Consider the following 15,083-nt stretch of genomic DNA (forward strand, 5'->3'; position numbering starts at 1 on the left):
AAAACATCAATGTTAATAATGTTACCCGCTTACCTGCTGTGGATCGTTACAGTGGTGTGTCTGTGTTGTGCTCTCGTATTTGTATTTCTTCTTGTGTTGGGTCTCAGTTTCTTGATGTTTCGACACATAATTTTATTGTTCATTTTGACATAGCGCTTTAAGGGATTTCTGAAGAAGAGAGCAGATATGAGCACTCGAAATGTCATGTTTAAGTTTTCTGTTTACGTATAAAGATGGCAAATGTGTTACTAATACTAATTTAATTTTATGAAGGAACAAATGTTTAAAATAATTTAATTTTATTAAATTTATGTAGTAAAAAATGTAATTTCTTTAATTCATGAAACATAATAAAACATGTCACTCCTTGAAGCTGCAATTCGTGTACACACTATTAAAATTGCACATGTTTTTCAGCCGTTTCTACTTGGATGTGACTTCGAAATTGCCTTATTTCCTATTTTGAAAGCTTGTAATGTCTCGCGGAGTGATAAAAAACAATGTAGCTACTTTTCTGTGTCCAGGAAAGTTATCTTGAAAAGATATGAATTAAACACGAACAATGTTTTCCAAATCCAAATTCATTGTACCAGCAACCACTTGCACTTATCTCTCTCCGTTCAACCACTTACCCAACCATTCATCTGCCACTGCCCCTCCGTTCGACCATTTACCCAAGCATTCATCCGCCATTCTCCTTCCGTTCAACCACTTACCCAACAAATCCTCCGCCATTCTCTCTCCGTTCGACCATTTACCCAAACATTCATCTGCCACTGCCCCTCCGTTCGACCATTTACCCAAACATTCATCTGCCATTCTCCTTCCGTTCAACCACTTACCCAACAAATCCTCCGCCATTCTCTCTCCGTTCGACCACTTACCCAAACATTCATCTGCCACTGCCTCTCCGTTCGACCATTTACCCAAGCATTCATCTGCCATTCTCCTTCCGTTCAACCACTTACCCAACAAATCCTCCGCCATTCTCTCTCCGTTCGACCACTTACCCAAACATTCATCTGCCACTGCCCTCTCCGTTCGACCATTTACCCAAGCATTCATCTGCCATTCTCCTTCCGTTCAACCACTTACCCAACAAATCCTCCGCCATTCTCTCTCCGTTCGACCATTTACCCAAACATTCATCTGCCACTGCCCCTCCGTTCGACCATTTACCCAAACATTCATCTGCCATTCTCCTTCCGTTCAACCACTTACCCAACAAATCCTCCGCCATTCTCTCTCCGTTCGACCACTTACCCAACCATTCATCTGCCACTGCCTCTCCGTTCGACCATTTACCCAAGCATTCATCTGCCATTCTCCTTCCGTTCAACCACTTACCCAACAAATCCTCCGCCATTCTCTCTCCGTTCGACCACTTACCCAAACCATTCATCTGCCACTGCCCCTCCGTTCGACCATTTACCCAAACATTCATCTGCCATTCTCCTTCCGTTCAACCACTTACCCAACAAATCCTCCGCCATTCTCTCTCCGTTCAACCACTTACCCAACCATTCATCTGCCACTGCCCCTCCGTTCGACCATTTACCCAAACATTCATCTGCCATTCTCCTTCCGTTCAACCACTTACCCAACAAATCCTCCGCCATTCTCTCTCCGTTCGACCACTTACCCAACCATTCATCTGCCACTGCCTCTCCGTTCGACCATTTACCCAAGCATTCATCTGCCATTCTCCTTCCGTTCAACCACTTACCCAACAAATCCTCCGCCATTCTCTCTCCGTTCGACCACTTACCCAACCATTCACCCGCCAATGTCCCTCCGTTCAACCACTTACCCAACCATTCTTCAGCCACGCCATTCTCATTCGTTAAACATAACCTTGACGAAACTCAATATTTTTCAGAGACAATGAACAGTAAAGGCACTCTTATGTATTTGAAATCAAAGGCAAAATAAATAATAATGGCTAATTTAATAAAATATCAGAAAAATCAATATAAATTTTATAAAAGTACATGATATAATAACATTTTGAAATTAATGTATGGTAACTGTTGCTATTTATACAAAGTTTGAAAAGGATCCAAAATATGTTTGATTTTAAATATACAGGAATACAAGTACTGTTTATGGATATCTGAATTTAAAAAGTATTACCCATCGGTCAAATATGATCATTGTCATTACAACCATTACTTTCAATATTCGAACCTGTACCATTTTAATATGACTGAACACAAAATAATTATATATTAATTGAAATTGATATCGTTACTTCATTGGCGGCATTATAGTATGGGCTGCCGTCGTAATATATATTTACAAGAATGAAATTGTTCCATAAACCCTTTTATACTCTTGGTCAGCCAGTAATAAAATAACTTGTCATTAATAATGGCATGAGATTAGAGTACCGTTATCGTGTGGATACTCTCGTAATATATTTCAGGAAGAATGACTGTGGATTAAGATGAATGAATGAATGAATTGATTTTATTTCCCAAATATATGTACAATATCACAATCCAAACTTTACAATTAACTTCTAAAAAAATTTTATTACATTACCGAACGGAGTTTGAAATGAGAACAAAGAATAAATATCATAATAAATAATCATCATAACATAAACATCATAAAAATAACATCATGTATAAAACATTGTCCTCGGGAAATGAGCCGAAATGAGATTACTATCATTACGTGGCTAATTTCGTAATAATAAATTGTTAAAAAACGCTCCTGAGTAAGATAATCCCTTATTTGCTACTTGAAAATGGATTTTCCACAATATTACTTAAATGATCGGGATGATTCTAATAAAAACTAGCCCAGAAGTTGGAGATAAATCAGTCAAATTAATCTGAATTTTAAGAAAATCTGTAGATTTGAGATAAAGCTTTATTGCTTTTTACTCGTATTTCATTGTTTTACAGCGAATTTGAAAACACAATAGCAATGTTATCAGAATACACAGAATGTTTTCCAGGTAGGATGAGACTATCAAATAATTTACGGAAGGTTAAGCAAAACGGGGCCAAATACTGATCCTTGGGGAACACCAAAATTAATCTCAAACCAGTTTCGAGATAGTACTCTAGCAACTTCAGTATCTCGTTGGTGAAACCTATGCGTTTCAGGCTCTCTATTAGCTTGGCATGACTGAAACAGTCGAAGGCCTAACAAAATTCGTCGCTGGAAGTGGGAATAATTGGTGAATGAATGGATGTAGGTACGTTTGCAAAATTGTATGTTTGAATGAGATTTCTTGTGGTGTGTTTGACAAAAATTTTAGCCAGTAAAAAGTTAAAATATGACATTTGCCATGCGTTGTATAATGTTCAGGCAATAAAAAACTGATTTGATTTAATAAGGTACATCACCACACCATCTGTCCGAAGCCTTTCTTCTATTCATCCGAACACATGATGTATGTAAGTTGATAACGCCTCACCAGTAGAGCGGCCTGTGATAAATCCAAACTGTTTATCTGCGAGAATGTTATTTAAAGAAAGGAAATTTTAGATCCTATTAAAAAAATTGATCTGTTACCTTACTGGTAGCCTACCACAGATTTGTGAATGCGAAATTTGTCGGTAACAGTCCGATGACCTACTACCAAACTAGTCTTAATAATGGCGGGAAAACGGCTTGGTGGAAAGAAGTAATAATTGCAGACAGAAAATGGGGCCTCTCAAGCCTTCAGGGCTCTGTTAGATATCATCAACTGCACTTAGCATTTTGATGACATTTACAACAGACGGACCCACAGGATGCCACAAAATAGGATATTTATTCCCGCAGAGGGAATATTAGTATTAATCGGAGATTCAATTAAATTGTCCTTTAAACTATCTCCAACCGTTGCAAAATGGCTGATCAGGCTATTACATACTCCATGTTTATACGTTACCAAGTTACCATTTATATACTATGAAATATTAAAATGATCGATATTGTTTTTTTCATCTCTATGGATCTTTATTTTGATCTGTTGATTGTGACTAAATATTTGTTTATACCTTTAGTCTACTTGATTACTTCAGAGGACATGTTATTATATTTTCTATAATGATAAATGTTTAATTGTTTGTTGTAATGATAACTATTGAATTTTGTTGGGTAAATATTTCAATTTTTACTTGAACATTTATTAATAGTTATTAACCATTCCTTATTCCGACGGTTCTACATTCTTTATCTAGGACATGTACAATCAAGAGGGCACAATAAGAGAACGTTCATGAAATATTTCAATTGCTCGTCCACTACCAAGACTTCGTGTATGTACTACTACATGTATCCTTACGGTCTTATTTTTAGTCGTAAAATTAAGCAAGGTGTCTCATTTTATAGGTAAAGGTTTTTTAATACGCATTCCAAGCGCCTTTTAGTTTGTTCGCAAAAAAACGGTTTTGCACTTCACCGTTTGAATACTCTAGAAGTACGAACTTTACAAGAAAAAACGAACTAAGGCGCTTTTGTGTGTGCGTATTTATCATATCTTTAGAGTAAGTTATCGCCCATAATTCTACGACCAAATTAAGGACGTAGAAGTGTATAATATCATTCTTATGGGGTAAAACTCAACGTTGTTTCACTACATCCTGCTCTTTATAACGAGTTCGGTGTAGTCGAATGTTGAATACAGGCAGCGCCAAGTACCAAAAGTTTGCACGCACTTTTTCACGAGATTCGCAGACGCAGAGATAAGCTGGGCGTAGCGGTCCGATAACCCAGTTCCCAGATATCGACATTGAAATCAACAACAGCGTTAGTCGTAACCCAGTCCAGCAGTGATTCCCGACCAGTTGCGGAAACCACTCGAGTGGGGAGTGTATCGTACTTGCAGAGGCTAGAGGAGCTCTTGCATATAATTTCGTGCAGTTGAACAAACCGACTAATCAGTATTTATATCTCCAGCAGTTATTGAGATGTCTATATTATAAAAGAAAATATTTTCAAAAAATCTGCAATTTTACAGGTTAACTCTTCAAAATTGCCATTTGTAGAAAGATTTGTAACAGAAGGAGCAACCTCTAGTAATAGCCTAAAATAGAAATTTGCTCCCGTAATTTCTAATATAATTTATTGCAGGCTCTTTAGGAAGGGTTACATGACTGAATTGTAACATCTGTCTGTGGTAAAGATAGTTCAAAAATAAAAAAAGTAGTACAGGTACCTTAGCACTGACACAATTTTACATAGTCTCAACGCCTAAAGATAATCAAAACCGGGAGAGTCGGAAGAGGGACTTATCGCTACCCTTTTGGCCCTACTTCAAAAGCCTTAGCGGCATTTCTGTTGCTACGGATTTGGGCATTCCTGTAATGTGTGCCCGAAATCAGAAACGCGTTCTCGCTGCGGCGATGACGTTCATCAAGACGAAGGATGTATAAAAAAGAATTTGACGCGTGAGACTGCAAGGGGAAAGAAACATCGTCGATAAAAGAGTAAGATATATCTAGATGAAAAATCAATTGTGAAAATAGATGGCTTGGAAAGTATGGTCCGAACTTTAACTGACCATATGCCTTCTCTGGTGAAACATCTCACCGCTATGCCGTGGACTTGACAACGTCCTTGACATTTCCCGGTAATCTATCCAAGAAGACACCCGCTATAAAAGCTAATACACAGTTCCACATAACATACAATCCTTAGTTGCAACTATTTATAAAGGCAAAGTGCTATAAAATTAGATACATTGTTTGTTTTTGGATGATAGAAAGAAACTGATAGACAAATTGAAGGGGACTATCCACTCCAAAGTATATAGTAGATCTAAAGTGCCAGTGAGGTATCTGAACCTATTCCAATGGTCTTCTTAATTGTCACTCCCTGATTGAAGATACGGTTGAGGGTCCTAAATTTACAGACGGAAACTTCAAACTCTATAATGTACTTCCGTTTTGTCAATAAACATATAAAATTGGCCATTAAATAGATGTACTAAATACATGCGGAGAAAATTACGTTATAAAATAAATAATGTTCGTACAATGGTATATTAATGGTTTAAGGAGTCGTTAGGGAAATTTAAAGCTACTTATGAACAATAAAAAGTCCAAAATAGTCTACATTCAAGTAACTAAGCTAGCACCAACACCATCAAAATGTTTGACACTTAAGACAAAGGCTGTAGTGGTGTTGCGGTTGGTAGAGCGTTAAACATTGACACCAATCTTCAGGCTATTACAACATAAATCTGACCTCTTGTAAATTAGCGTGATTTATTTTATCTGCTTCTGCTTACCTCTGTAGTGGCTGGAAATATCAATGATCACTATTGTTCCGGGTATTCTAGCGGAGAGTGATATGGTTGTGGTTTATACAATAAACTGCTAGCGATTGTGATTAATGACGGACCAAACGCCTACATGTGCAATCGATCTGCAGTTCGGGCTTTGCAACCAGAGTACTCTGGTATGTACTTCCAAAACTGTGAAGGAATGTTCTTGTTGTCGTAGTTTTTAAATTTTTTTCTTCCGCAAGAAACAGGCCTTCATGGTGGAAAATTAACAGTTGATTGAAATGAATACAAATATGTTCTCTAACAAATTTGTATTAAAACTATAGACCTAGAAGCGACTATCACATATTTTACATCGCCTTGTAAATTCGAGGCCTTAGTGAGTATTTTCAAAACTTCAGGAAAACAAAATCGTCACCAAGTTTCTTGGTGGTGTGGAGAATGTTTGAGGGCTCTAAAAGATTGTAGAAAATGTTTATGAACATTTATATGAAAGTTCCAATGGAACAAAACATAAAAAGGTACTGAGGATCTTGAGCAAAAGCAAAGCAAGTTTTTAGAACAAGCCAGTGCGTCGAAAGTCCTGGTTGGAACACACTGACTAAGTAGAGAGGACCACTGTCTGGATAAAATTGTGGTCTGTTTTCAGCAAGCATCCTTCACCTTCTGTATAGGTTTCAAACATGGTGGTCATCAATCCTATGGCAGTCTCTAATTTTTTTAGTGACGCTCTTCGCGGATATCTCCAAAACGCCATCTTACAGTCTAGAGTTAAAGTCATCCAAGGAAGGCTCCTTCTTAATTTGATTCTTAATTACGACACTCCTCTAGGTCTTCCGTTTACCACTTAATCGCTTTATCCTCCGACCTATTAAAAGCCTTTCAACGCCGCCTGTAAAAGGGTTATTATAAGTACATATTAGAAATTAAGGGTACCACTATGATGTTGGCTACTTTTGTATTATCTCATAAAGAATTGCATCTAGTGATTGAGGGAGCCATTATCATGTAGCTACTCTCATGTTATCTCTTAATGAAAAATAAATTGCATTGTGAGATCAAAGGTCCATTATCGTGTATCGTGTAACATGTACTCTTGTATTATCGCTTCATGCAGAATGACATTATAAGATTAAAGCTTAATCGTGTTATATGCTATTCTCGTACAATATGTTTTTATTAATTATAGTATTGTGTGTTCACAAGAACCATATTCATGTGACTAGTTGTGTGATATCTTGGGATCACCCAAACAAAGTGCATTTTGCTCATTCGGTGTGTTTACATCCATATACAATGTTATTATAGTGGTAGCATTGACAACATTTTGCATAAGACTTATTTGGATGGTGTTGAGTGGGAGAGCTTTATTTTATTTATTTAAATCTTAATTCCTTACTTTGAAGGGCCTACTGAAAGTCCCATTGCAGTAAGGTTTTATTATGAGTGAATTAAAAGTCAAATCTGGTCAGGGGTTAGCAGAGCTACAAATAAATCCATTTTCAGATAATTTTCCTAGTTTTCACATTGGGGCTAATATTTGCAAAAACTGGTGTGTCGATTGGTCAAAGTCCTTTTAGTTGAGAACATGTAGCCTTTTATTTGAAGTTTGTTTTTGACAATGGAAGGTTGTGTGTGTGGAAGTATTAAAGTTTGTGAAGAAAATATGATTTTCTTTGTCTAACATTTTCCCTTTTTTGTGGCTGTTGTTAGGTTTGGAAAATACCCTGCTGTTTTCCACTGTAATCACACCCACACCTAAACTATTTTATGGACAATACGGAAACATGGGTCCCCTTTTGGCTTTTGGAAAATTAACAGTTTTTCTTTATTTTTCCAAAAGACGATGCCGAACCCCATTTAAACCTTATTCTTCACTTCCTTGTGGACCACTAGCCTTTAAAAAAGAAAGAGGAGGAGAGTCAGTATAGTACAAGGTCGATGGTACTTATAAAAAATACTAGAGATTTGAAGATTTGAACCTGCAAAATCTCTAACTCAGATCCAAAGTCAGACGCTTTAGACTGCTCGGCCTTTGGCTCTCTTTAAGTCATTGAGTTTCCATCTTATTTTAATTGGAGTAATAATCAAATAATGGAAATAAAAGATTAGCATTCTTGACATCAAAGTGTTATGATCCTTGGAAGTTCACAGTATTAGATTAAACTTTCAGCAAGCACAATTCTAAATTCTTCAGAGGTACTAACCGAACCATGTAGCATGAAATGAGGTTAGCACATGTGTAAGAGCCACAATTCCCTCTCCAGTCCAACGAAAGTATTTGTACAGTCCATGCTATACTGAAATACAGGAGGTGTACAGTAATAAAAGAAAATCTTAGCCTTTCAGGGCTTCTAATAATAATATACTGTACTACATTGATTAAAAAAGATGCATATGCCTTGGAAAAATTATGATTGACTTCTGATTTTATTAAACCTAATTCCATTCTTCAACTTAGTCCTAACTCCAGTCTCTAACCATGAACAATTTTCCTCTAATGTCACAAAGTTCCCTGATAATTCTAAATTAATGTTTACCTTTAACTGGATAATTTTAAGCGTTCACGGATCACAGGGTGTTCTGTGGCGTGACTCGTGTCCCATCAGAATAAACTGAAGGTAAAAACTTTGAAATGTTGGCTCTACAAAATTCTAGTTACCATGAAAGGGTATTGACCATGAAAAGTATTGATACCATGAACCCGCCTAAACAATCCAAAACTAAATTACCTTTAAGTTAAGATTTAGTTACAATCCTTTTGTAGGGAACTAGATTCTATTGTAGAATATATAACCTGTAAAATTTTGTAATATTAGCAATTTTACTTCCTGGATTGCGTCACGAAAATTAAGTTATTGATCCTAACTTTCAGAAATAAAAAAAAAAAAAAAAAAAAAAAAAAACACAACAAATTAAAAGTAAAACACAACAGTTTAAAATTGGTTTATTTACATCTTGGTGTTCTTTTAGTGCATAAGATGGGTTTCTTGGATATTATGCTTCTCTTATCTTATCCTCAATTTTTGTTTTTAATAGGTTTTTAATTCAGTTGTTTTATCGTGTTTTTGGGATCCTTTTGCTATCTAACTGTTACATGGTAGTAGTACAGTTTTCTCCCACTTTTCATTCAATAATTTTACACTCGCTTGAGTATCCCGTCATGGAATAATAAAACAGCATCTTCAGCACCAAATTTCAAGAATTTAACCCAACCAATATTTCTATTCTTACGGTTATCGTGAAAATGTATACTTGATGATGATAAGTAGTCAACATAGGACTATACCTATTATACATGAAGTGAGTCTGTAATGAAACAACTTTTTCAGATATTTTGGTGACACACTGACGAGCAATGAGGGGGCTGCGGGTCGTAATCTGACCTCGATGGTTTTGAATGTGAACAGCACCAACACTCACCACAATCATCACCATCTGGCCAAGTCAGGGTCTGCAGTCCTCAGTAGCACTTCCACCTTCTCTCAGCCCAACTCCACACTTCTCGTGGATGGATCCACCTACACCCACACGTGAGTACACTGCAACTTGACAGCGTATGCTTCTGTCACTGCCATTGCACTTTCTCCTTGCATTCCACTAAACACTTTTTCTCTCAACGTATACACACATAATATGTGCATATTATGCACGAGTATGAGTCTGCCATTTAACTTGACATTGCATTTCACAGTACGTTTCTGCCACTCAACTATAGAAATGTTCTATAAGTAAACACCAGCCGCATTGTCTTCACACTGGGCTTCACCATATGTGTCTGTCCCTACCTACCCACATTTGTACGTTCAAGTTTACAACTTGATTGTGATGCTGCATTCCACCGTACGTTACCGTCTCATGTGAATTCACCTTCATATTATATTCCAACATACATTCCTAGCTCTGCCTATGCATATCCATGGTGACAGGATGCTTTAGTCACTATTCCACCATAAGTTTTAGTGTTTCGAGCTCCACATATCACCATGTGTTAAAACTGATGCCTCTCCATATAGACAATGTATATCATATGTTTCTAATTCTTAATTCGCTCACATTTATATCTGCACACATGCCACTCCACCTTGACACTGTACTCTATCATACATATGTTTCTCTCTACTTACACATATTCCTGAGAGTTCCACTCCACCTTGACACTGTACTCTATCATACATATGTTTCTCTCTACTTACACATATTCTCTGAGAGTTCCACTCCACCTTGACACTGTACTCTACCACACATATGTTTCTCTCTACTTACACATATTCTCTGAGAGTTCCACTCCACCTTGACACTGTACTCTACCATACATATGTTTCTCTCTACTTACACATATTCTCTGAGAGTTCCACTCCACCTTGACACTGTACTCTACCATACATATGTTTCTCTCTACTTACACATATTCTCTGAGAGTTCCACTCCACCTTGACACTGTACTCTATCATACATATGTTTCTCTCTACTTACACATATTCTCTGAGAGTTCCACTCCACCTTGACACTGTACTCTACCACACATATGTTTCTCTCTACTTACACATATTCTCTGAGAGTTCCACTCCACCTTGATACTGTACTCTACCACACATATGTTTCTCTCTACTTACACATATTCTCTGAGAGTTCCACTCCACCTTGACACTGTACTCTACCATACATATGTTTCTCTCTAATTACACATATTCTCTGAGAGTTCCACTCCACCTTGACACTGTACTCTACCACACATATGTTTCTCTATACTTACACATATTCTCTGAGAGTTCCACTCCACCTTGACACTGTACTCTACCATACATATGTTTCTCTCTACTTACACATATTCTCTGAGAGTTCCACTCCACCTTGACACTGTACTCTACCATACATATGTTTCTCTCTACTTACACATATTCTCTGAGAGTTCCACTCCACCTTGACACTGTACTCTACCATACATATGTTTCTCTCTACTTACACATATTCTCTGAGAGTTCCACTCCACCTTGACACTGTACTCTACCATACATATGTTTCTCTCTACTTACACATATTCTCTGAGAGTTCCACTCCACCTTGACACTGTACTCTACCATACATATGTTTCTCTCTACTTACACATATTCTCTGAGAGTTCCACTCCATCTTGACACTGTACTCTACCATACATATGTTTCTCTTTACTTACACATACTCTCTGAGAGTTCCACTCCATCTTCACACTGTACTATACCATACATATGTTTCTCTCTACTTACACATACTCTCTGAGAGTTCCACTCCATCTTGACACTATGCTCTACCATACATATGTTTCTCTCTACTTACACATATTCTCTGAGAGTTCCACTCCATATTGACACTGTACTCTACCATACATATGTTTCCCTCTACTTACACATATTCTCTGAGAGTTCCACTCCATCTTGACACTATGCTCTACCATACATATGTTTCTCTCTACTTACACATATTCTCTGAGAGTTCCACTCCATCTTGACACTATACTCTACCATACATATGTTTCCCTCTACTTACACATATTCTCTGAGAGTTCCACTCCATCTTGACACTATGCTCTACCATACATATGTTTCTCTCTACTTACACATACTCTCTGAGAGTTCCACTCCATCTTGACACTATACTCTACCATACATATGTTTCTCTCTACTTACACATACTCTCTGAGAGTTCCACTCCATCTTGACACTGTACTCTACCATACATATGTTTCTCTCTACTTACACATATTCTCTGAGAGTTCCACTCCATCTTGACACTATGCTCTACCATACATATGTTTCTCTCTACTTACACATATTCTCTGAGAGTTCCACTCCACCTTGACACTGTACTCTACTATACATATGTTTCTCTCTACTTACACATATTCTGTAAGAGTTCCACTCCATCTTGACACTGTACCCTACCATGCATATGTTTCTCTCTACTTACACATACTCTCTGAGAGTTCCACTCCATCTTGACACTGTATTCTACCATACATATGTTTCTCTCTACTTACACATATTCCTGAGAGTTCCACTCCACCTTGACACTGTACTATACCATACATATGTTTCTCTCTACTTACACATATTCTCTGAGAGTTCCACTCCACCTTGACACTGTACTCTACCATACATATGTTTCTCTCTACTTACACATATTCTCTGAGAGTTCCACTCCATCTTGACACTGTACTCTACCATACATATGTTTCTCTCTACTTACACATACTCTCTGAGAGTTCCACTCCATATTGACACTGTACTCTACCATACATATGTTTCTCTCTACTTACACATATTCTCTGAGAGTTCCACTCCATCTTGACACTGTACCCTACCATGCATATGTTTCTCTCTACTTACACATATTCTCTGAGAGTTCCACTCCATCTTGACACTGTACTCTACCATACATATGTTTCTCTTTACTTACACATACTCTCTGAGAGTTCCACTCCATCTTGACACTGTACTCTACCATACATATGTTTCTCTCTACTTACACATACTCTCTGAGAGTTCCACTCCATCTTGACACTGTACCCTACCATACATATGTTTCTCTCTACTTACACATACTCTCTGAGAGTTCTACTCCATATTGACACTGTACTCTACCATACATATGTTTCCCTCTACTTACACATATTCTCTGAGAGTTCCACTCCATCTTGACACTATGCTCTACCATACATATGTTTCTCTCTACTTACACATATTCTCTGAGAGTTCCACTCCATCTTGACACTATACTCTACCATACATATGTTTCCCTCTACTTACACATATTCTCTGAGAGTTCCACTCCATCTTGACACTATGCTCTACCATACATATGTTTCTCTCTACTTACACATACTCTCTGAGAGTTCCACTCCATCTTGACACTGTACTCTACCATACATATGTTTCTCTCTACTTACACATACTCTCTGAGAGTTCCACTCCATCTTGACACTGTACTCTACCATACATATGTTTCTCTCTACTTACACATATTCTCTGAGAGTTCCACTCCATCTTGACACTATGCTCTACCATACATATGTTTCTCTCTACTTACACATATTCTCTGAGAGTTCCACTCCACCTTGACACTGTACTCTACTATACATATGTTTCTCTCTACTTACACATATTCTGTAAGAGTTTCACTCCATCTTGACACTGTACCCTACCATGCATATGTTTCTCTCTACTTACACATACTCTCTGAGAGTTCCACTCCATCTTGACACTGTACTCTACCATACATATGTTTCTCTCTACTTACACATATTCTCTGAGAGTTCCACACCACCACCTTGACACTGTACTCTACCATACATATGTTTCTCTCTACTTACACATATTCTCTGAGAGTTCCACTCCATCTTGACACTACTCTACCATACATATGTTTCTCTCTACTTACACATACTCTCTGAGAGTTCCACTCCATCTTGACACTATACTCTACCATACATATGTTTCTCTCTACTTACACATACTCTCTGAGAGTTCCACTCCATCTTGACACTGTACTCTACCATACATATGTTTCTCTCTACGTACACATATTCTCTGAGAGTTCCACTCCACCTTGACACTGTACTCTACCATACATATGTTTCTCTCTACTTACACATATTCTCTGAGAGTTCCACTCCACCTTGACACTGTACTCTACCATACATATGTTTCTCTCTACTTACACATATTCTCTGAGAGTTCCACTCCACCTTGACACTGTACTCTACCATACATATGTTTCTCTCTACTTACACATATTCTCTGAGAGTTCCACTCCACCTTGACACTGTACTCTATCATACATATGTTTCTCTCTACTTACACATATTCTCTGAGAGTTCCACTCCACCTTGACACTGTACTCTACCATACATATGTTTCTCTCTACTTACACATATTCTCTGAGAGTTCCACTCCACCTTGATACTGTACTCTACCACACATATGTTTCTCTCTACGTACACATATTCTCTGAGAGTTCCACTCCACCTTGACACTGTACTCTACTATACATATGTTTCTCTCTACTTACACATATTCTGTAAGAGTTCCACTCCATCTTGACACTGTACCCTACCATGCATATGTTTCTCTCTACTTACACATATTCTGTAAGAGTTCCACTCCATCTTGACACTATACACCTCAATAACTATCTATTTCCACTTACACACATTTTCTTCAAGTATAAGCGTGTTACAAATTTCAAAACGTACATCATTATAAGTTTATGTTTCAATTGTCGCATTTGTATGATTATATGTTTTCCACTCTAGTAACATACAGGTATTTGGTATGATTTGTTCATTTTAACCTACGGAATAAGCATTTATGGAGCAACAAGCAATTTAGATAGGCTATTGTTCCTACAAAAAAATCTTTGAAAGTCATGAAACATTTAAGATATACAGATTCTATTGAAAAATTCTTTCTGAACTTGGAATTCTGACAGTATATGGTTTACGTATATTGAAATCAATAATTCATGTAAAACAATTGGTTGATCTTATACTGAAAACTAATAAACATACGTATAATACTCGTTTTAATAGACATATCGATCAACACAATCTCGAATTTTACAAAAAGTAAACATATTACAGAGGTATGAGATATTTACATAATTTACCAACAAAATTGATAGTGGAAACAGATATGTTATAATTTTAAAAAATAAGAGAATTATTCAAATAAGTTGTCGCTATATACTTTAGAGAAATATTTCAATACAAAAATTAATTAATCATTTTAAATAAGAATTGAAGATAAATTTTTAAGATGTATGTTTTATCATTTTAAATGAACTAATGTTACCATTTTTATTTAAATTTTAAATTAAT

General features: G+C 36.9%; 1 protein-coding gene across 1 annotated transcript in view; it reads left to right on the plus strand.

The window, feature by feature from the left end:
* Positions 1-15,083, plus strand: part of LOC124369378 (myelin regulatory factor) — a 127,470-nt gene that overhangs the window by 47,611 nt on the left and 64,776 nt on the right. Inside the window, exon 3 of the mRNA XM_046827378.1 lies at positions 9,562-9,762. Within this exon, the coding sequence (XP_046683334.1) occupies positions 9,562-9,762 (201 nt within the window). The remainder of the gene's footprint in view (positions 1-9,561; positions 9,763-15,083) is intronic.

The sequence above is a fragment of the Homalodisca vitripennis genome, chromosome X (genome assembly GCF_021130785.1).
Source record: "Homalodisca vitripennis isolate AUS2020 chromosome X, UT_GWSS_2.1, whole genome shotgun sequence".
NCBI lineage: Eukaryota > Metazoa > Arthropoda > Insecta > Hemiptera > Cicadellidae > Homalodisca > Homalodisca vitripennis.